This window comes from Danio rerio, chromosome 3 (genome assembly GCF_049306965.1).
Source record: "Danio rerio strain Tuebingen ecotype United States chromosome 3, GRCz12tu, whole genome shotgun sequence".
In the NCBI taxonomy this organism is placed as follows: Eukaryota; Metazoa; Chordata; class Actinopteri; order Cypriniformes; family Danionidae; genus Danio; species Danio rerio.
In genome coordinates this window covers 591512-615394 of record NC_133178.1, presented here as the reverse complement: position 1 = coordinate 615394, position 23883 = coordinate 591512, and the positions used below count along the sequence as shown (strand labels likewise).

The 23883-nt window shown below is 38.1% G+C and overlaps 1 protein-coding gene across 4 annotated transcripts; it reads left to right on the top strand.

Annotated features, from left to right (window-relative positions):
- Positions 1 to 593: 593 nt before the first annotated feature.
- LOC110438686 (C-type lectin domain family 4 member E) lies at positions 594 to 23652 on the top strand. Of its 4 annotated transcripts, none has more exons than XM_073943786.1 (5): positions 594 to 775; positions 10590 to 10823; positions 13559 to 13662; positions 20701 to 20816; positions 23160 to 23652. In XM_073943786.1, the coding sequence occupies exons 2-5, from the start codon at positions 10610 to 10612 to the stop codon at positions 23269 to 23271; spliced, it is 546 nt and encodes a 181-aa protein (XP_073799887.1). In that variant the 5' UTR covers positions 594 to 775; positions 10590 to 10609; the 3' UTR covers positions 23272 to 23652. The 4 variants fall into 4 exon arrangements, with proteins under 4 accessions (XP_073799887.1, XP_073799888.1, XP_073799889.1 ...); XM_073943787.1 differs by lacking the exon at positions 594 to 775 and adding an exon at positions 6411 to 6526; XM_073943788.1 differs by lacking the exon at positions 594 to 775 and adding an exon at positions 6411 to 6654.
- Positions 23653 to 23883: the final 231 nt, after the last annotated feature.

The following is a 23883-nucleotide window of genomic DNA, read 5'->3' as shown; positions in this document are numbered from 1 at the left end:
TGAACACAATGCAGTACATCACACGTGTTTGCTCCCCCTGCTGGTGGCCACTGTTAATGCTGATGTGCAGAGGTAGCTCTTGGCTGTAAAAATGAAAGTGAAAGTGCAAAATAGGAGCTTTTTACGATTTTCTTCATTTAATTTTACAGAAAATAGTTTTCAGGGGCAAGATTGATAAGACAATTTAGAACAAATGAACCAATTTGGCTTTTTTTTTTTTTTTTTTTTTTTTTGAATAGTTGGCTTCATTCCCCCATTTTTGTATTGGAAACAGCAACAACTGATCTATTTCTAGAATATGGTCATTAAAAGGAATCACTCAAGCACACCAGCACTTCTGATTGCTAAATCCTGATTCTGATTTTATACTATTATAGGTGACTAAGTTTTTTTAAACAGTTACAGTAGGCTTTATAAACAAATCAAGCAAAGAACACAGTCTATGCAAACTATACAGATATTACTTTATTAAAGGGAAAAGAATTAAATAATATAATAAAGTAATATAGTGGTATAGAGCACAAGGGAAATAAACGACGTGTCACAGTAGATGACCAATAACTCTCAATCGCTGACACTTCTGCCTCCATCCTGTAGAGGGGGTGTTGTCCTATAACAGTGCTGCGTGTAAACATTGAAGAGGCTGTTAGTTTGTTTGTTTGTTTGTTTGTTTTTGGTGAAGTGATTAGCGCTACAGAAGGAAACATCAGGACTTTGGGATGCTCTCTGTGAAAGCTTTCTCCCACTTTAGCTGCTGGCTGATGAAAGGCACAAGGTATTGTTTATAATTTATTCAGCGACATTTGAAAGACTTTATTTTGAGTTTAGGGTTTGTATTGGGCCATGTTTGATTGTTGTGATCACTTATATAAGGGTTTTGAATGTCAGTGATGTCCATTTTACTTGTTAGTTTTGTACAAAGGGCATATAATTTATTGTTTCTACTAGTTTCTCATTATTTATACACCAAATAGGACAATTACAGGCATTAAAGTCTCTTATTTTGATCATGTCATGTGTTTTGAATTAATCCCTCTAAACTGAGATGGCCAATTTTACTAGAATTTACTGCTAAAGCTGTTAATATTGCAGTCTAAAAGCATTGTTGTAACATCATAAATGCTTCATCTGCATTAAATATTGTCATATTAGTGTTAAAACTATTAGTATTGCTTAGACTTTACTACAATACAGCACAGCAAGTTTATAATCTAAGCCTGTACAGTGAATATGAGACGCTAAATATGCATTTATCAGTTTATTGGCGTATGTTTATCTCTATTTGAAGAATATGATTATTGTTTTGTTTTTTTTCTTTAGCTCTTACAATGATTTTTTTGGAAGATTAAATCCTTTATAAGCATCCCTGAGAGTAGAGTACTTGCCTATAGCACTTGTTCATTGTTGCTCTTAGTTGTGTAAATTGCTTCCTTGTCCTCATTTGTAAGTCGCTTTGGATAAAAGCGTCTGCTAAATGACTAAATGTAAATGTAAATGTAGAGTGTGTTTGTGTGTGTGTGCGTGTCTGTCTGTGTGTGTGTGTGTGTGTACATATATATATATATACACACACACACACAGTTGAAGTCAGAGTTATTCGCCCCCTGTTTATTTTTTCCCCAATTTCTGTTTAACAGAGAGCATTCCAACACATTTCTAATCATAACAGTGTTAATAACTCATCTCTAATAACTGATTTATTTTCTCTTAGTCATGATGACAGTAAATAATATTAGACTAGATATTCTTCAAGACACTTCTATACAGCTTAAAGTGACATTTAAAGGCTTCACTAGGGTAATTAGGGTAACTAGGCAGGTTAGGGTAATTAGGCAAGTTATTGTATAACGATGGTTTGTTCTGGAGACTATCGAGAAAATGTAGCTTAAAGGGTCTAATAATTTTGCCCTTAAAATAATGTGTTTACAAAAATTAAAAACTGCTTTTATTCCAGCCATGACAGCAGATGATCATGCATTCTTGAGTGTTGTTGGTTTTCCCTGTTGGGATTAGGAGTTGAAGTGTGTAATGTTTACTGTTGATCATCAGTGTGCAGCATTAATGTACATAGACCTGTGCTGAAGAGATTCTGGCTTCTCTATGAAGGGAACAGGGAATGCTTTTCCAACATGGAAAACCAGCAACTTTCAGTAATGCATGATTATATGCTGTACAATCAATACATGTGAGTATAATGGAAGTCAATGGGGCAAAAACAGCACCTACATGACCAAAGGGGAGTCAGTCTGAACAGGGTTGTTGGGTTTATGAAAAATTCCACAGCATTTACACAAAATATTTGTCAAAATAAGATTCATCAGCAACAATTATCCCATTTGCTGAAACGGAGAATGCTGTGACCAAATGAAGACTCACAATCAGCCCAGAGTGAATGAAAATGACCCAACAGCACACTTGAATTCAGTGAAAACATTTAGCTCTAACAAATAAAACGTCGGTATTCTGGTTGCATAGAAAAATCCTATCCATTTGACTTGCATACTTCAACCACAATTGAACTGAACTAATAAACATTGTGATTGGTATGCATTAGTTAAACATAAATGAAATGCATAAGAACAAGATTTATGTCAAAACATCATAAATAAATCCAATGTGTTTTAAATGCCTCTGATTAATTCGTCTGTTGTGTGGAGTATGGAGCTGCGTCTATTTTGCCCCCAAATATTAAGTAAACAATGAATTGGATCTGCCTTCCTCTACTGCTACATATACTGTATACTTATTCCATATTCATATCTTTTTAGCTGATTGAGTTGATTGATTCTAAGGAATCTGACAACATACAATCAAAAAAATGGCAAATTAAATAATCAGAAGGTTACAAACAGGAAATGATAAACTTCATGATTATTCGTTTTGTGTTTTCATGTCAGCCATATTGGAGAGCAGAACGTAAACAGTGTCAATGACCTGAGTGAAACTCATATTTATCTGATTATTGCTATTGAACATGAAGAGTTATGGTGATGTTTGTGCCGATCACTAATCAGAAACACTTTTAGAGTGCTTTAGACTGATAACAAATCAAGCAGAAGAGAGAATAAAATAAACAAAAGCAGAACAAGAATCTTTGTAAAGTGAAATGCTAGTCTAATATCCTCATTAATACAGCTCATACGTGTGGTATTTGCTTATTTTTCTAATACCTCAACCCGTTGGGTTAAATATTTGGTGCTTTGTTGGGTTATTTTGAACCTTTATTTGGTTATTTATTTAATAACTCAACCAGTGAGTTAAATATGTGGTGCTTTGTTGGGTTATTTTTAACCTGTAATAAGTTATTTTTTAATTACTCAACTTGTTGGGTTAAAAATGTTACATTTCACAGTCAACAGATTTAGTGTTGTTTTTCCATTTTAAAGTTTATTTAAGTTCTAAGGCAATAATTTATATATATATATCAAAATGACCTCTCTGTGTCGTGTTTTTATATCTGTTTCACCAGCACTCTTAATTATTGATTAAACAAATGTGCGCTTCATAGCCGATCTATATAAATGGATAAAACACTCCAGTGTTCATCTCTACAGTTTTCTTATTAATTTATTTTTTTTTTTTTTGAGGAAATGATACACATATTTAGGATAATTGCTATTACTCTCGCCTTTAGGAACCAGCAGAGAAATGTATGTATTTACACAGGCATAGAGGTGAAAAGTAACGAATTACATTTACTCTTGTTACTGTACTTAAAGGGCCATGAAACCCCCTCGTTTCAGCAGGGTGTTTTCACACCTCTACTTTCGAAAAAGTTAGAAAAGTGGGCGTGTCCAGCTCTGTTTAGGGGGGAGTGTCAGAGGAACTAAAGTAGGATGGTGTGGGAGTGTCTATTTGGGCACGCGCGAGTTTCAGAGTCAAAATACACACACACACAGACAGGAGAAAGCGATGGTGTTTAACCTACATGGACATCTGTAGTCGAATTATTTGCTGAATTAATAAATGTTGGACTGCAGTTTGGCTCTTTCATTCAGGGAATTCATTCATGCCCCTCGCGACAAACGAGGTATTTGATTCGAGGAACTGCTCTAAGCGTGTATTTTTCATGCAATGTTTGATACCGCACGGCGAATGAGAGAAAAAAAATATTCCGCATTTCCCGGAAACTTAGATGCACACGGCAGGTAGCGTCAGAAAGCCGCGTGTGTTATTCCGGTCACTAAATGCGGTGCTAACATTTCTGCACTCAGTGCTATAGTTAACTTAATTCGATACGAGCAAACTGAATAAACAAAGAGCACTGGTCGCTCACTTACCAAATCTGTAGAGACAGGACAATCGCCAGCAACTAGAGCCGCGTCTTTATGGAGAGAATACTACAAGCAAATCCAGATTTCAGCGTTTGCAGATGAGAACAGCTCTCAGGTAAACAATAATCCTCCTTAGACACGTAAGTTATTGTTGTCGAGCGTCGCGTACACTGTTAATCCACACGTGAGTCTGAGCTCTCACAAAGAGAAAATGAAAACGAAACTTCACTGCAGCAAACTATAAAAGCAACACTTCACGCTTGTTTTGCCAACACAACGTGGCGTCTTTGTGGTGTAAACACGGTGACACAAATGAATATTAATGAAGTTGCACAATAGAGTGCGCTGATTGGTTTGAACCAAGCCTTACTCATGCATTAATGCAGCACACTGTAAGACGTAATAAGACTCACTCAGGCACAGACGTCCAGTCTGCACGCTGGAATACACGCTATTATGTCATGACCGTGACGCAGCTTCAAAAATTCGTTTCAAACAGGAAGTACGAATTTGCTTGAAATAACGCAAAAACAACCAATTTACACTTTTTAGTGAAATATAGGTGTCCTAATAGTGTTTTTAGCAGTGTGGGACACATATACCACTGTCAAAAGCTCAAAAAATGTGTTTTGGTGTTTCGTGACCCTTTAAGTAGTTTTTTTTGAGAATTAGTACTTGTTAGAGTAGTTTAAAATCTGTAATTTTTACTTAAGTATGATTTGCCTAAACTTAAGTATTTTACTTCGCTACATTTTAAATCATATGCGTTACTGAGTAAAAATAAAAATATAAAGAAATGCAACGGAAAAAGAAAAGGGAAATCGCATCTGAAAACCACATCGCTGCAGCGGCAGCGTAAGAAAAATCTGCGGTAAACTTGTCTATTTACTGTTGCTGGAGTTGGATTTGTCGCCGGAGTTTAGAAAGTTTATCAGCAAAATACCTGTCAACCCCAGCAATGACAAGGTAAGCTACTGTATATGCCTCATTAATAGTTTTAGGCATGCCTGTGCCCTTATAGGCGTAATGTGGAACTTTACGATACAGAATATAAATAAACAACACGTGGAAAGAAGGCTTAGTATAAAAGCTGCAATCCGTTGTTTAATGTAATGTTCGCACTTGTTCGACTATAAATCTCGTCACTAACGCTAAAGTCTGACAATCTTTCGTAGAAATGATTTTATGCTGACATATTTCCTACTGTTATTGGCGCATTTCCCACATAGTGTGTATTGTATATGGTTGCCGTGACAGCTTAAAGCCCTAAACTGACACTTCCAATAATATCTCGACACCTCATCTTTAGCTGGTGAACTTAAAAACTGCCATTGATGTGTCTCGGGGGCCTGCTTAGATAACAGTGTCTTTATCAGATGTTTACAGAACAAGCAGGAACCCAGTGTGTCTGTAGCTTTCTCTACGCAGATATGTGTCTTATTACGTGACAGGAAACCAAAGACTCTTTCTATTCGGTTCAATTCGCTTTCCATATACAGTGTTACATGTTAGGGGGGAGGCTATAACAAGCTGTCTGTATAAACACACAGACACACAGCACCACACTGCCTCTCATTCAAACACATACAAACATAGACAGCACCAAACAAACAAACATGCATGCGCACACACACACACTTAAGCCCTCGTAACAGGGAGAGCTCGTGCTGAGCTGAGCAGAAAAACGAAAAAAAGAAGCACTTTTCCTTACCTCTTAGCGCAAACTCTCCCGGCTAAACACATAGGGCATAGGCATGAACCTGTTCAATTGAAATGTAATGCAGGTGAGACATTAAACCGAGGTCTTGATTCTCTCCTGTCCACTTTTTAATGCCCTTCACTTATTAACTTCCCTCCATCTCGTTTCCTCAGATGCACATCATTGATTACGTCAGACAAGTGTTCACTACTGGCAGAGCATCAGGGTTTAAATGAAGTGCCCTAAACCCTTGAGCACTTAGGATCTACACTGTTGAGACGTCACAATCGCATTGCATTCTGTCCCAAATAGGAGCTGAGTGGACACATGAAGCCAATCAAAATCAAAGGATCGAGGGTATGTCCATGTACAAATCCATCATTCACTTGATGAAGTGGAAAACACTTTAAAAAGGTGACTGACACACGTTTGCAAGTGTGTGTCTAAGTGGATTGAAACACAGCCCGTGTGCAGCTGCAGACTGGTGGTGGATGAGGAGATTACCCTCGATATCTGTAAACACTTTGAGTGTCCCAAAAAGTGCTGTATAAATGTAAGAAATTATGAGTTATTTTGTGATCCAAATGTGCTCTTCTTAATTTATGTAGTAGTGCTCATTATGAACGAAATAAACCTCAAAGCTTTGCCCTTCAAGTGTTCACTTGACATCCTGTGAATAAGGTAAAGTTAAAGATAACAACCAAGCTTGATACTATCTCTGTGTGTGTGTGTGTGTGTGTGTGTGTGTGTGTGTGTGTGTGTGTGTGTGTGTGTGTAGCGTGTGCAGATCTGTTTACATGTACTCTGTAATCTGATTCAAATATCTATTTTTATGTGTTTTATAAACATCTCGGTTAAACATTTGCGATTGCATTCACACTTGTGGGGACTGCATACATGATATATAAAATAATTTCAGTACTGTTTAGTTTAATATTTAGTTAAATTTAGTAGCTCATTTGCATGATTTACCTTTTATTTCAAGAAACCAAATCGATGTATGTCAGAATATCTGTTTAAGTGACTGCTAGACTCTCTGATGGAGAGGACACTCCATTCAGCCATACACTCCAAGAGCCATCTGGACTAAATATCCCATAGTTCTTTGCACCTCACACCTGATAAGCATGAACTGGACTCTAATCACTAAAACACCTGCAACTAATATACGCACTTATATAAGCACCTGAGTCACTCTACATCCGTGTAAAGTCTTGTTACAGTTTTATGTGAGTGTTTTCACTGTTCTGTGGCCAGTTTGTGTTTTAATCCTGGACTGTTTCTTGTCCCCCACCCACCACAACCCCTATTGTATATACCTGTATATACCCCCTGCTATACCGTCCTAAGCAGGACCGGAGCAAGCTGAACTGCCGCTCTAAACAAAGATGGTCACATCGCCCTCAACCCTAAAGTGAAAGCTGGGGGGGCTGTTGCGGACGCCGCCCTCTCTATTTTGAATATAACTGAGGGTGTGGGTGGTGAGGGTGGTGTCGGGGACGTCGCCCTCTCCATTGTACCGCACTAGGCGCGGTTTTGTTTTTGACCCTAACCTTCTCCACCAATCAGATCAGATTCAAGCTACTTCTTGAACCATCCATGCTTGTTCGAGTCACCAGTAACTTCAACAACAAACATGTAAACTTCCTCTCCTCCTCTTCTTCTGTGTTATAAGCGGGTGTTGGAAGCTTAAAGTTGTGCAGCGCCATCTAACGTCAAGGAGTGATATTGCATACTCTTCTGCTTGGCGCTAGTATAAATCTCTTGGGTTTGAATACGGAAAAAAGGCTTATAAAAAGCTGACGATAAACATAAGCCATCCCTAGTTTTCAGTCCCCAATATGCAGCTGTCAAAATTATTCGCCCCCTGTTTATTTTTTCCCCAATTTCTGTGTAACAGAGAGCAGATTTCTCCAGCACATCTCTAAGCATAACAGTGTTAATAACTCATCTCTAATAACTGATTTATTTTCTCTTCATCATGATGACAGTAAATAATATTAGACTAGATATTCTTCAAGACTCTTCTATACAGCTTAAAGTGACATTTAAAGGCTTCACTAGGGTAATTAGGGTAACTAGGCAGGTTAGGGTAATTAGGCAAGTGATTGTATAATGATGGTTTGTTCTGGAGACTATCGGAAAACAAATATAGCTGAAAGGGACTAATAATATTGACCTTAAAATGGTGTTTAAAAAATTAAAAACTGCTTTTATTCTAGCTGAAATAAAACAAATAAGACTTTCTCCTGAAGAAAAAATATTATCAGACATACTGTGAACATTTCCTGTTCAACATCATTTGGAAAATATTTTGAAAAAGAACGAAAAATTCAAAGGGGGGTGAATAATTCTGACTTCAACTGTATATGGACAGGCAAAACGCATGGAAAGTGAAACCACTAATCTCGCTGATCAAAGCTGTAGGTGCATCTTAGCTCATCTTAGCTAAGAATCTTAGCCGTGCATCTTAACCACGGCTCATCTGTGAAGACTTGCAGCAAGACATAAGAGCAGAACATGGAGTTGGAGACCTTTAATGAACACAGGAATATGAATAATCCATCTGGAGCTCAGAGTCAGAGCGAGGATGAGGGAAGAGCTGAGAAACGCAGTAAGTAACAGTTTATTTAAGTGGTCTGGAAGCCTATGGCTCTTGAGCCACGTGTGGCTCTTTGACTAAAAATACGTGGCTCTCCAGCGGTCTCCCTTCAATAATATTTTGCTGTTTAAATAATGATAACCGTCACTAGAAATCAGTTTCCTGTTGAAAATACATTTACCATCGCCTCGTTATTGTAACATTTGCAGGAAAATGAATAAAAACTCAGCTTATAAAACGTGACATTTGGAACTATGCATGTTTGCGGCGCTGTGAATAAACTAGCGTTTTTATAATAACTGCGCGTGCACGTAAATTCAAACAACATTCATGAGTGCTGATGATGCCAAAAAGAAAAACATTCTGAGGAGCATTGAAAGGCTCAAAATAAGTGAGCAGAAACATTTGCTTTTATTGAAAACCCTGCTGCTCTGCTCGGTCTGATCTGCACACAACGCATGTCCTCTTGTAGAAAATCAAATGTTAGGAGACATTTTGAAACCCACCATGTAGTTGAAAGAAGGCGTGTGAGTGAGGAGCTCCAGCATGCACTGCAAACCGAACAAAAACAGCAGGGGGAGGACGAGAGTTTGGGTTATTCCGGGTTTATTCATGTTTTAAGTTGCGATAATTATTTTAATATTTCCGGCATTAACTTATGTCAGGTGATTACCTGCATGTGTGTGTGTGTGTGTGTGTGTGTGTGTGTGTGTGTGTGCGTGTGTGTGTGTGTGTGTGTGTGTGGCACACACTGTTACTCCCCTTCGAGATGAAACAAAGGCTCAAGCTGTTCTTGATTTTAACTGACATTTATTTGGACATGAGTCTGTGGTGTCTTGTAAATTCTAGCCTTGCACTACTTTATGTCCCAATAATGCTGTCAGATCTATGAAAAGAAATACATAAACTTCAATTAACCCTTTAAAGGTGATGTTGCACGAAATGAACAACATACAAACAACTAAAAGATAAAGTGCACATTCAACATGTAAAGAAATACACTTGATTGGCTAATTATAGATTAACATACGGACAAATTATCATACATGTTCACATACGTTAACACCATATGACACATACCTCATTGGCCTCTCTAACTCAAGAGGAATAAACTTGAAGGGTTGCAGTTTCTCTTAAACAAACTTCTTTGCACTTCTTAATCCTTAAAAACGTGTTTTAGCACAGCACCTTGTGGCTGTACCACTTGTAGTGCAATGGAAGTATATCTTGATTGCAACAATGAAATAAATCCCAAGCTAAACATAGCAAGAAAAGGTTCCCCCTCCCCCTTATATTTTTAGTTAAATAACTTTAAATTAATTAACATGCATTAACAACAAATATACATTACTTATTTATTCTAATGATTACTCTGAACATTTTAACTATTCATTGACCTTTTTAATGTAAAGTGTATGTTTATAGAGTGTAATATAAGAATTGCTTCTGACAGCAGCTACACACACAGTGTCTCAGTCTTTTCAGCAGACAGTTTTATACCCAATTAACCTAACATGCCTAATTACCCTAGTGAAGCCTTTAAATGTCACTGTAAGCTGTATAGAAGTGTCTTGAAGAATATCTAGTCTAATATTATTTACCGTCATCATGACAAAGAGAAAATAAATCAGTTATTAGAGATGAGTTATTAACACTATTATGATCAGAAATGTGTTGAGGAAATCTGCTCTCTGTTACAGAAATTGGGGGAAAAATAAACAGGGGGCGAATAATTCTGACTTCAACTGTACACCCCACCACCACCAAAAGTTACCCCCTTGTGAAAGGCTATATCTGTATCTGCAGTCAGTGTGTGTGAGAGTGGCTTTAGATGTCAGAGTTATGTTTTGTAATTTGATTTATGGAGTTCTAGCTATCTTAAAGCATCTTTCAGCATTATTCCCTCAGTAAAACTATGCAGTAATTTAGAACTGTTTTAACATCTCGTCTACATCAAATTTAAAAAGCCATGTCTTATGAAGATTGATGTGTCTGATATTGGTGTGTTTGTCAGGAAGCAGATATTTGCTGATAATGACGGTGAGTCTCGGGCTCCTCTGTGTTCTTCTGCTGGTCATCATCATACTGCAGCACTTCATCATCATACCAGAGCGAAACATGAAGAAGTGCACAGATGAAGATCTGCAGCGCACACAATTCTGCTTACCTGGACATCACCCTCCACCACTGAGACAAGAACCCACCACTAAGACTACTGCAAAACCCTCCACCAAAGCTTCTAAACAAGGTTAGCACAGCATCTGGAGTATTCTTGAGCTAAACTTGTGCAGCTTAATGAAATGTGCTTTGTGTGTTTGGTTAAAGGGGAGAGTGGGGTAAGATGAGCCAGTGTGTAAATGGACTCATCCACTGCATCTAGACAACCATTTACATGTATTGTCATTTGACAACTTTCATCATGCACCATGTTATTTCTGCAGGACCGTGAAAAGAAGCACGTGGGATCAGGATTCTCATCAGTGACAACAGTTTTAGTCTCCTCAAAGTCAAATTTTAGCATGTCTGAAGTCATCCAAACAAATATATCAAGTGAAGTTTATTTATAAACTATTTTCGAGAGGATCACGTGCTTATGATTGACCACAAATGGTCCTGCATTAGCAACACAGGATTCACCAATCGAATAATTCCTAACTCACTATAAATAATCAAAGTTTCTTACTTTAGTCATCTTCATGGTGAAGAATGCACCCTTCTACTCCTCCCTTGACAGGGCGGCACAGTAGCCCAGTGGTTAGCACAGTTGCCTCACAGCAAGAATGTCATTGCTGCAAAATCCTTACTTGGTCAGTTGGTGTTTCTGTGTGAAGTTTTGCATGTTCTCCTCATGCTCACATGGGTTTCCCCTGGGTTCCCCAGTTTCCTCACACAGTCTAAAGACATGTGACGTAGGTGAATAGACCAAACCATAATGGCACCATTGATGAGCTCTTAATCAGCAATTCATAATTGACATTAGCCATATAATAAGCGCAGAGTTCTCGAGATCTACCTGAGCTTAAGCTCCGCTCTCGCCTTACAAACAGGAGGGAGCCCAGGACTCGAGGATAATATGAGCTCAGGGCTCTCTCCTGGGACAGAATGCCAGACACAATTTATAATCAGTCATCAGTCTACAAATATTCCCCAAGCCTTGATTACTACTTTCGTGTGCCTTCAAATGGGCTGGTAGTTGGAGAATGTTCAACTCTTGGGTAAAATCAAAAACTGCAGGGCTGCAGAAGAGATCTCTGGAGCATTTCTGGAAGATAGCCGACATTTTTAGCTTACCTGTTGTCTCAGATCAGGATACATTTTAATTTGCAGCCACATAGGCGTTTTATTTTTAACTAATTAGCCATGTTTAAAACCACTTCCTAATGCCTTATCATCATTTAAATACAGAGGAAAACATCCTGAAATTAAGTTAAATGCTCTTTCCGACTGGAGCAATATTCAATTCAATTCAATTCAGCTTTATTTGTATAGCGCTTTTACAATGTAGATTGTGTCAAAGCAGCTTCACATAAATGGTCATAGGTAGGTCAATATTCGTTCCTCTTTTAGATTAATTAAGTTATTTAGTCTTTTCAGGGCTAATTTATTTTCTGTTTTGGAAACAACTTAAATGTTATTAATATTGGTCCCAATTTAAATGTTTATTGTTTTTTGTATATAAATTTGTTTGTATTTTCGATTATATGTTTTGTTGATTTAGGATTTATGCTGTGTTCACACCAGACGTGGAACGCGTGGATAAATTGCGCTATTCACGCTTAAATAGCCACGTGAACATTTGAGGTTACTCGCTTCATTCGTGTGTCGAATTCACTTCAGAACAGATGCGGATTTCTAACCCTTCCCAAATGGCACACTATACACTATGCACTCATGCACTATGTACTTATGCACTTACACACTCAACAGGATAGTATATGTATGTAGTGGCGTCCCAAATGGCACACTAATGTTTTTTTATTAAGCGGAAACTCAAACCGTTTCCCTGATGACGTTTGACGGTTGCCAAATCAGTGAAATAAACAACCGAATTATGAAATAATACCTGCCGTGAGTATTACCGCATTCACCATCGGGAGGCGCTATAATCACTCTCGTAGGAGAATTTTGCTTTCATCATCCAAAATAAATAAAGTTATTCAACATGTGCGTCCGATAGCTCCGCCCCTTCCGCTACGTAAGCAAACCTGTGGTCGTTGAGTGTGTGAAGTGTCCATCTTTACACACTTCATTTTAGCGGCTGAATGAGTGCATCATCCGGGTAATTAAAGTGCACTTATTATTTTTATAGTTTTCAGTGTGAACACACTACTTACACTATTTATACTACAAAATGGCATAGAATAGTGCATAAGTATGCGATTTGAGATGCAGCTAGGGCTTCTGTCTGCCTGGTGACTTTAGCTTCATTGCTAAATGGCTAACATGGATTTTAAGAAGAAAATAACAGTGTTTATGTGCTTTATGAAGACTGAAAAACAGCGTCGATAAGTTTATGGCCTTGTCTGAGTGCACTAGATCCTTTCAGAGGTGCATCCAGCTCTGTGAGCTCTTAAACTCCTCCAGAAACTGAACCTGGATGATGGAGGCTTTCAATGGTGCTTCTGACTGAGCCCAGCCCAGATTGATGCGCGTATCACGCCGCATGATGTCTACTTGCGCATTTGCATTGACTTAACATGAAAATCACTCGCGCTTCACACGCATTCCACATCTGGTGTTAACGCAGCATTAGACTGTGGGAAGTGTTTCAGGTGAAGTTTGTTTGTTTTGTTAGTCATGTGTTTATGACATGTTGTACATGTGTTTGATTTATGTACTTCTTACGGACCTCCTCGTAAATGAGATTGTTCATCTCAAGTGGTTATCACATTCAATAAATACATTCAGATTTCCTCTTATCATGAGCAGCACATTAGTAAAAAATGTCCCATCTCACCCCACTCTCCCCTTGGTGTGCTTTAGATGAGTTTTTCTCCTCCATGGACTCCAAAAACTGGTCTGAAAGCAGACAGTACTGCAGAGACCGCGGTGAGGATCTGCTCATCATTAAGAGTGAAGAGAAGCAGGTGAGTTTGTAAGAGAAATAAACATCATATTGTCATGTTTCTATACCACCTGAATAGACAGATCTCCCATACTATATATTACCACATTTACCAGGCTAATATAATGTGTTATCAACTTACAATAGAAAGCGTAGCTGGTTATTCACAAAACCTGAGCAGTGTCCGGTTCTTCTTGAGGCTTGATGAGGAGAAGCATTCAGGTTTAGATTATATATGCTATTCAAGAAAGACGTAAGTTTCAGACTTGTTAAACACTGTTAAATCCATTACCATCTATAACGGTTTCACTTTAATAAACAAACTCAAGAATAAGAACTTTTTATAAACAGGATTAGGTCTTCATTTCTAGCGTTAATACTATTAACTGGTTTAGCTGTAAATCCCTTCTTCCGCCGCTGAAACTCATAGTTGTTCTTTGTTTAAAAAAAAAAAAAAGCACCCAGTTTGTGCTTTTGGCTCGGCTATTGTTGCTACTACTTCTTAGTGACTAATTCAGTTTATATTTATTTGTCTAGCGCTTTTACAATGTAGATTGTGTCACAGCAGCTGAACACAGAAGATTATAGTAGACTGAAACTGTGTCAGTCCAGATTTCAGAGCTGAAGTTCAGTTCAGTGTGGTTTATTCTTCACTGCTGAGAGTCCAAACACTGAAGAGCAAATCCATCCATGCACAGAAACACAAGTCCTGAACCAAGCAGGCTAATGGTGACAGTGGAGGAACAAACGTCACCAATTGACCAAAGTGAAGGAGAGAAAAAACCTGGAGAGAAACCAGGCTCAGTTGGGGATCCATATCAATTATGAGGAGCTTTTTCATCTACTTGTTGACTAGTGCACCTTAATCTTGCTGTTTTTTATTAAAATATCACATGCACATATTTCACCTAGCATCCTTGCATTATGAGCACTTCCATTGCATACACAAGCATTGCATACAGATATGAATCAAATAGCAACAGTTGCTTTCTCTTTTTCTGGCTACAGGATGTATTTTGTTCTACACTCATACAGCCGCTGTTGAGGACTTTAATTTCATGCCCCATCTTCATCTGTTCAATCATTTAATGGGTGTTAAAATTAATAATTTTTCCGAAGCATCATGATGAAGGCACAGACGATTCGGTATCGGTTCAGCAACTGGTTTTAGCGTAATGATGTCATTTACTGCATATGATCTGTGTAATGAATTAAGTTCAGGACAAGCTTATCTTCAGCCTGATGTGAAAAAAAGAACCGCCTGAATATACTTTATCCCGTTTATTACATGATTACCTGCCACAAAACATAAAAACTAGAGTCAAAAAATTGTTCTAAACTGTAGAAGTCTTTTAATCTTTTAATTCTTTTAGTCTTTTAATTCTTTAATTAAAGACAAAACTGGCAGTAATGAAAACTGCTGATAGAAAATACACTAAACTGTGCATTATTCAGACTTGAGATGGAGACAGTCAAAAACACAAAGCTAACAGAAACTAAAACAGCTGATGGGGTATACACTATGCTGTGCATTATCCAGTCACTAGATGGAGACAATCTAAAACAGCTGATGGAGTATACACTAACCTGCGCATTATTCACACACTAGATGAAGGCAAACAGTCAAAAACACAACAGAAACTAAAACAGCTGATGGAGTATACACTAACCTGCGCATTATTCAGACACTAGATGAAGGCAAACAGTCAAAAACACAACAAAAACTAAAACAGCTGATGGAGTATACACTAACCTGCGCATTATTCAGACACTAGATGGAGACAAACAGTCAAAAACACAACAGAAACTAAAACAGCTGATGGAGTATACACTAACCTGCTCATTATTCAGACACTAAATGGCGCCAATCAGTCAAAAACACAACAGAAACTAAAACAGCTGATGGAGTATACACTAACCTGTGCATTATTCAGACACTAGATGAAGACAAACAGTCAAAAACACAACAGAAACTAAAACAGCTGATGGAGTATACACTAACCTGTGCATTATTCACACACTAGATGAAGACAAACAGTCAAAAACACAAAAGAAACTAAAACAGCTGATGGAGTACACACTAACCTGCTCATTATTCAGACACTAGATGAAGACAAACAGTCAAAAACACAACAGAAACTAAAACAGCTGATGGAGTATACACTAACCTGCGCATTATTCAGACACTAGATGGAGACAAACAGTCAAAAACACAACAAAAACTAAAACAGCTGATGGAGTACACACTAACCTGCTCATTATTCAGACACTAGATGAAGACAAACAGTCAAAAACACAACAGAAACTAAAACAGCTGATGGAGTATACACTAACCTGCGCATTATTCAGACACTAGATGAAGACAAACAGTCAAAAACACAACAGAAACTAAAACAGCTAATGGAGTACACACTTACCTGTGCATTATTCATACACTAGATGAAGACAAACAGTCAAAAACACAACAAAAACTAAAACAGCTGCTGGAGTATACACTAACCTGCGCATTATTCAGACACTAGATGAAGACAAACAGTCAAAAACACAACAAAAACTAAAACAGCTGATGGAGTATACACTAACCTGCGCATTATTCAGACACTAGATGGCGCCAATCAGTCAAAAACACAACAGAAACTAAAACAGCTGATGGAGTATACACTAACCTGCGCATTATTTACACACTAGATGAAGACAAACAGTCAAAAACACAACAGAAACTAAAACAGCTGATGGAGTATACACTAACCTGCACATTATTCAGACACTAGATGAAGACAAACAGTCAAAAACACAACAGAAACTAAAACAGCTGATGGAGTATACACTAACCTGTGCATTATTCAGACACTAGATGAAGACAAACAGTCAAAAACACAACAGAAACTAAAACAGCTGATGGAGTATACACTAACCTGCACATTATTCAGACACTAGATGAAGACAATCAGTCAAAAACACAACAGAAACTAAAACAGCTGATGGAGTATACACTAACCTGCGCATTATTCAGACACTAGATGAAGACAAACAGTCAAAAACACAACAGAAACTAAAACAGCTGATGGAGTATACACTAACCTGCGCATTATTCAGACACTAGATGAAGACAAACAGTTAAAAACACAACAGAAACTAAAACAGCTGATGGGGTATACACTAACCTGCTCATTATTCAGACACTAAATGGAGACAAACAGTCAAAGACACAACAGAAACTAAAACAGCTGATGGGGTATACACTAACCTGTGCATTATTCAGACACTAGATGGCGCCAATCAGTCAAAAACACAACAGAAACTAAATCAGCTGATGGAGTATACACTAACCTGTGCATTATTCACACACTAGATGAAGACAAACAGTCAAAAACACAACAGAAACTAAAACAGCTGATGGAGTATACACTAACCTGCGCATTATTCACACACTAGATGAAGACAAACAGTCAAAAACACAACAGAAACTAAAACAGCTGATGGAGTATACACTAACCTGCGCATTATTCACACACTAGATGAAGACAAACAGTCAAAAACACAACAGAAACTAAATCAGCTGATGGAGTATACACTAACCTGTGCATTATTCACACACTAGATGAAGACAAACAGTCAAAAACACAAAAGAAACTAAAACAGCTGATGGAGTACACACTAACCTGCTCATTATTCAGACACTAGATGAAGACAAACAGTCAAAAACACAACAGAAACTAAAACAGCTGATGGAGTATACACTAACCTGCGCATTATTCAGACACTAGATGGAGACAAACACTAACCTGCGCATTATTCAGACACTAGATGAAGACAAACAGTCAAAAACACAACAGAAACTAAAACAGCTGATGGAGTACACACTAACCTGTGCATTATTCACACACTAGATGAAGACAAACAGTCAAAAACACAACAAAAACTAAAACAGCTGCTGGAGTATACACTAACCTGCGCATTATTCAGACACTAGATGGCGCCAATCAGTCAAAAACACAACAGAAACTAAAACAGCTGATGGAGTATACACTAACCTGCGCATTATTCAGACACTAGATGAAGACAAACAGTCAAAAACACAACAAAAACTAAAACAGCTGATGGAGTATACACTAACCTGCGCATTATTCAGACACTAGATGGCGCCAATCAGTCAAAAACACAACAGAAACTAAAACAGCTGATGGAGTATACACTAACCTGTGCATTATTCACACACTAGATGAAGACAAACAGTCAAAAACACAACAGAAACTAAAACAGCTGATGGAGTATACACTAACCTGCGCATTATTCACACACTAGATGAAGACAAACAGTCAAAAACACAACAGAAACTAAAACAGCTGATGGAGTATACACTAACCTGTGCATTATTCACACACTAGATGAAGACAAACAGTCAAAAACACAACAGAAACTAAAACAGCTGATGGGGTATACACTAACCTGCGCATTATTCAGACACTAAATGGAGACAAACAGTCAAAAACACAACAGAAACTAAAACAGCTGATGGAGTATACACTAACCTGCGCATTATTCTCACACTAGATGAAGACAAACAGTCAAAAACACAACAGAAACTAAAACAGCTGATGGGGTATACACTAACCTGTGCATTATTCAGACACTAGATGAAGACAAAAAGACAAAAACACAACAGAAACTAAAACAGCTAATGGAGTATACACGAACCTGCGCATTATTCAGACACTAGATGAAGACAAAAAGACAAAAACACAACAGAAACTAAAACAGCTGATGGAGTATACACTAACCTGCACATTAATCAGACACTAGATGGAGACAAACAGTCAAAAACACAACAGAAACTAAAACAGCGGATGGAGTATACACTAACCTGTGCATTACTCACACACTAGATGGAGACAAACAGTCAAACACAACAGAAACTAAAACAGCTGATGGAGTATACACTAACCTGCGCATTATTCAGACACTAGATGAAGGCAAACAGTCAAAAACACAACAGACACTAAAACAGCTGATGGAGTATACACTAACCTGCGCATTATTCAGACACTTGATGAAGACAAACAGTCAAAAAAACAACAGAAACTAAAACAGCTGATGGAGTATACACTAACCTGCGCATTATTCAGACACTAGATGAAGACAAACAGTCAAAAAAACAACAGAAACTAAAACAGCTGATGGAGTATACACTAACCTGTGCATTACTCACACACTAGATGGAGACAAAAAGTCAAAAACACAACAAACACTAAAACAGCGGATGGAGTATACACTAACCTGTGCATTACTCACACACTAGATGGAGACAAACAGTCAAACACAACAGAAACTAAAACAGCTGATGGAGTATACACTAACCTGCGCATTATTCAGACACTAGATGAAGGCAAACAGTCAAAAACACAACAGACACTAAAACAGCTGATGGAGTATACACTAACCTGCGCATTATTCAGACACTTGATGAAGACAAACAGTCAAAAAAACAACAGAAACTAAAACAGCTGATGGAGTATACACTAACCTGCGCATTATTCAGACACTAGATGAAGACAAACAGTCAAAAAAACAACAGAAACTAAAACAGCTGATGGAGTATACACTAACCTGTGCATTACTCACACACTAGATGGAGACAAAAAGTCAAAAACACAACAAACACTAAAACAGCTGATGGAGTATACACTAACCTGCGCATTATTCAGACACTAGATGGAGACAAACAGTCAAACACAACAGAAACTAAAACAGCTGATGGAGTATACACTAACCTGCACATTATTCACACACTAGATGAAGGCAAACAGTCAAAAACACAACAGAAACTAAAACAGCTGATGGAGTATACACTAACCTGCGCATTATTCAGACACTAGATGAAGACAAACAGTCAAAAACACAACAGAAACTAAAACAGCTGATGGAGTATACACTAACCTGCGCATTATTCAGACACTAGATGAAGACAAACAGTCAAAAACACAACAGACACTAAAACAGCTGATGGAGTATACACTAACCTGCGCATTATTCAGACACTAGATGAAGGCAAACAGTCAAAAACACAACAGAAACTAAAACAGCTGATGGAGTATACACTAACCTGCGCATTATTCAGACACTAGATGAAGACAAACAGTCAAAAACACAACAGAAACTAAAACAGCTGATGGAGTATACACTAACCTGCGCATTATTCAGACACTAGATGAAGACAAACAGTCAAAAACACAACAGAAACTAAAACAGCTGATGGAGTATACACTAACCTGCGCATTATTCAGACACTAGATGAAGACAAACAGTCAAAAACACAACAGACACTAAAACAGCTGATGGAGTATACACTAACCTGCACATTATTCAGACACTAGATGGAGACAAACAGTCAAAAACACAACAGAAACTAAAACAGCTGATGGAGTATACACTAACCTGCGCATTATTCACACACTAGATGGAGACAAACAGTCAAAAACACAAAGCTGACAGAAATAAGTAACCTACTATAATCGCCAGATGAGTCAGTTTAATTGGTTTCAGTGGTTGTTATCTGGAAATAACACACCTTGAATTCTGTGAATGACCAATCAGAATCAGGTATTCAGGAGGGCCGCGTAATAAGTTGCATTAACATACTTTGGCATCCTACACAAATCCATGTTCAGGCTTGTTTTGCCTGACAAGCTTTTGGCTAAATTTACTCATGCTATGAAAACAACATGTGAGGTGAGCCTTACAGCTACAATTTTACAGACATTATTTTAAAGTCTAAATTAAGCATATATGGTGCTACTTCTTTTATCAACTTTTGTTTTCTTATTTATTTTTCTAGATAGTCAAGTAACGCTGTTAAATACTTTTTTAATGACAGCTTCCAGATGAGCTCGAGGTTGTTTTCTCTGACTCCTTTTCTCTTTCTTCTTCTGTTACTCATCAGATCATCCATGTTGATTTCTTCTGGTTGATTAGGTCGACAGTTGATCAACTGGTTGACACTATCAGTTGGGTCTCTGGTGCATGAAAGACAATAATAGTACTCCTGATTTTATTTACACAGAGACGTGTAACCTCATTCATCACAGAGAAGGTGAAAATGCCTGTGTGGCTTGGGTTGACTGATGCCGAGATCGAGGGCAACATGATATGGGTGGATAATTCACCACTGAATGAAGGGTAAGTGCTGGTAGGACATTTTATTCCACGTTAATAAGTAAAATAATTGTTTGAAAGATTCAGTATTTTAGCTGCATTTACTGTTTATATGTGCTATAGAGATGAAGCACATCTGCTGGTACAATAGTGCAACTGCAACAAGTATAAGAGACAGTGAAACCTGATATATTCATTACCTCATTCATTACAAATAATTAAGCGTGGTGTTAGATTAAATCAGTATAGCTCACTGGTTATCAATTTATATATTATGCTCATGTGTGTTGCTACCGCCTGCACTCTAAACTGCGAAAAACATCCAGAAATTAGCAGTTTTCTCTATATATGATTAATGTTTTTATTTATTATTTTTTTTTGTTTATTCCTGCTTTTCAACTACATTATAGGATCTTGATCTTTTCTCCAACAACTTTTAACCTTGAAAAGTGTGAAAAAGTGACTTTTCTGAACATGTGTAAGTTTGCAGTGCTATATTGTCTGGGTAGGTGTTGTGTTCTCACCGGCCACTTTATTAGGTACACCTCACTAGTACCGGGTTGGACCCCATTTTGCCTTCAGAACTGCCTTAAGCCTTGGTGGCGGAGATTCAACAAGCTACTGGAAATATTGCTTAGAGCTTTTGCTCCATATTGACATTATAGCATCACACAGTTGCTGCAGATTTGTCGGCTGCACATCCATGATGCCAATCTCCCGTTCCACCACATCCCAAAGCTGCTCTATTGGATTGGGCTCTGGTGACTGTGGAGGCCATTTGAGTACAGTGAACTCATCGTCATGTTCAAGAAACCAGTCTGAGATGATTGAGCTTTATGACATGCTGCGTTATCCTGCTGGAAGTAGCCATCAGAAGATGGAGACACTGTGCTCATAAAGGGATGGACATGGTCAGCAGCAATACTCAGGTAGGCTGTGGCGTTGATGCTCAATTGGTACTAATGGACCCAAAGAAAATCTCCCCCACACCATTACACCACCACCACCAGCCTGAACCGCTGATACAAGGCAGGATGATCCATGCTTTTATGTTGTTGAGTCGAGCATCCGAATGTGTCAGCAGAAATGGAGACTCATCAGAGCAGCAACGTTTCTCCAATCTTCTATTGTCCAGTTTTGGTGAGTCTGTGTGAATTGTAGCCTCAGTTTCCTGTTCTTAGCTGACAGGAGCGGCACCCGGTGTGCTCTTCTGCTGCTGTAGCCCATCCGCCTCAAGGTTGGACGTGTTGTGTGTTCAGAGATGCTCTTCTGCAGAGCTCGGTTGTAACGAGTGCTTATTTGAGTGACTGTTGCCTTTCTATCAGCTGGAGCCAGTCTGGCCATTCTCCTCTGACCTCTGGCCTCATCAACAAGGCATCTGCGCCCACAGAATATTTCGTCTTTGTCTTTGTGCGTGAAAATTTGCCATATCGCACTGCTACAAGTGTGATATTGTGTTTAAACAACAGTTGGACAACATAATTGTGTGTATAAAAAAGAAAATCAAAGATGGACAGTCTCAAATCCTTTTGTATGAGGAACTACTTTCTTCCGCTATTCATTCACATCTGCAGCTGACGTCAGAAAAGCAGAATCAGCTGATCAGCATGATAAGTAATCAGTCTACAGAGATTTAGCAGTATTTCTCTGTTGTAATCAGGAGATCACAATAAATAACCCCCCAAAAAGCTACCAGAATCACTACCAGACTAGGGTACAACATGAATATGGCATATGCAGCACTACACCATACAAAAGAGAGAGAGATTAACTTAGAATGCCACTCACCTGTTCATTAATTATTTGATCAGCTGTCGTTTTCTCCCCCTAGGACTTATTATGTGGTCTCTGTCGCCATCTTGTGGTGGAATGTCAACTGTCTTTGCCCTGCTCAGTATGACAGGCTAATGGATGATGATGTGTGGAATCTTTGAAATTATAAATATTAATAATAGGCACTATCCTTATGAATAATCTGCATAATTGCTATCTAAACAACTACAATCTCGACTAAAAAAAGCCTCAAAAGAACATGATGTTGTCCAACAGCTGCAATATTTGTCACACTGTAGTGAGGTTATTGTTCTGCTGTCAGTCTGTAAGCGGAGTAATACACATGGGTGAAGAGGCTGTACGAGTGCTGTTATTGCAGCTATCAGCCAATCAGATTCTGCTCATATCAAGCATTGATCTCCCAGTATGTATATCTATGCTGAGTAAACACATGGTATAGTCTCATTTTTCCATGACACTTTTGTTTTATTTGACACTTTTACACATTTTACTCTACGACTTCCTGGTGTCAAGTCGAAGTGAATAATAGAAGTGTTCATCTTGATGAAATTTTTTTTTTTTCATTATTTTCAGGTTTTGGATGAGAGGTGAGCCGACTAACAATGATGGAATTGAGGATTGTGTATTCATGAATGCAATATCTTCTCCGAACTGGAATGATGTCCCCTGCTTCATTTGTGAATGAAAGAGTTGTTCTTTATTCATTCATTCATTCATTCAATGTTGTCAGCTCAGTTCATCATATATACGCTGCTGTCTTGTCATTTATTTTGTGAGCTAATGCTAATAAAAAGGAGGCATGTCTATCCACATTCACTCTCTGGACTATTATTCCCTGAATCATCAAGCCCTGATTTTATGAGCGTTACTCCACATACTAGCGGTAGATCACGTTTAGTCTGTTTTAGGCTGTATTAGTGTGCACAGAGATAGTTTTTCACAGCAAAGATGTCATTTGCCATTAGTAGAATAAAAATAAAGAAAAATACACGAGATGTTCTTACACCAGACCCAATGTTATCTGGATGCAGACTTGCACATGCAATCTTAGACATGCAGTCTCAGACATATGATCTCAATAGAGTTAGTGATGTCTCTCTGAGGGGCAGGGATATGCGTACTCATTAAAATCATTGCATGAAGTCTCAGCTTTCATCTGCGGTCTGCAGCCAGTGGCTCTATTCTCAATATAAGACGACTGACACAACATCAAGATGACACATCTCTTCCTCACATCATACAGTAAGTACAGTGATTTCTGCTTCTTCATCATTGTTTTATTGTTCTTAAATAAAGC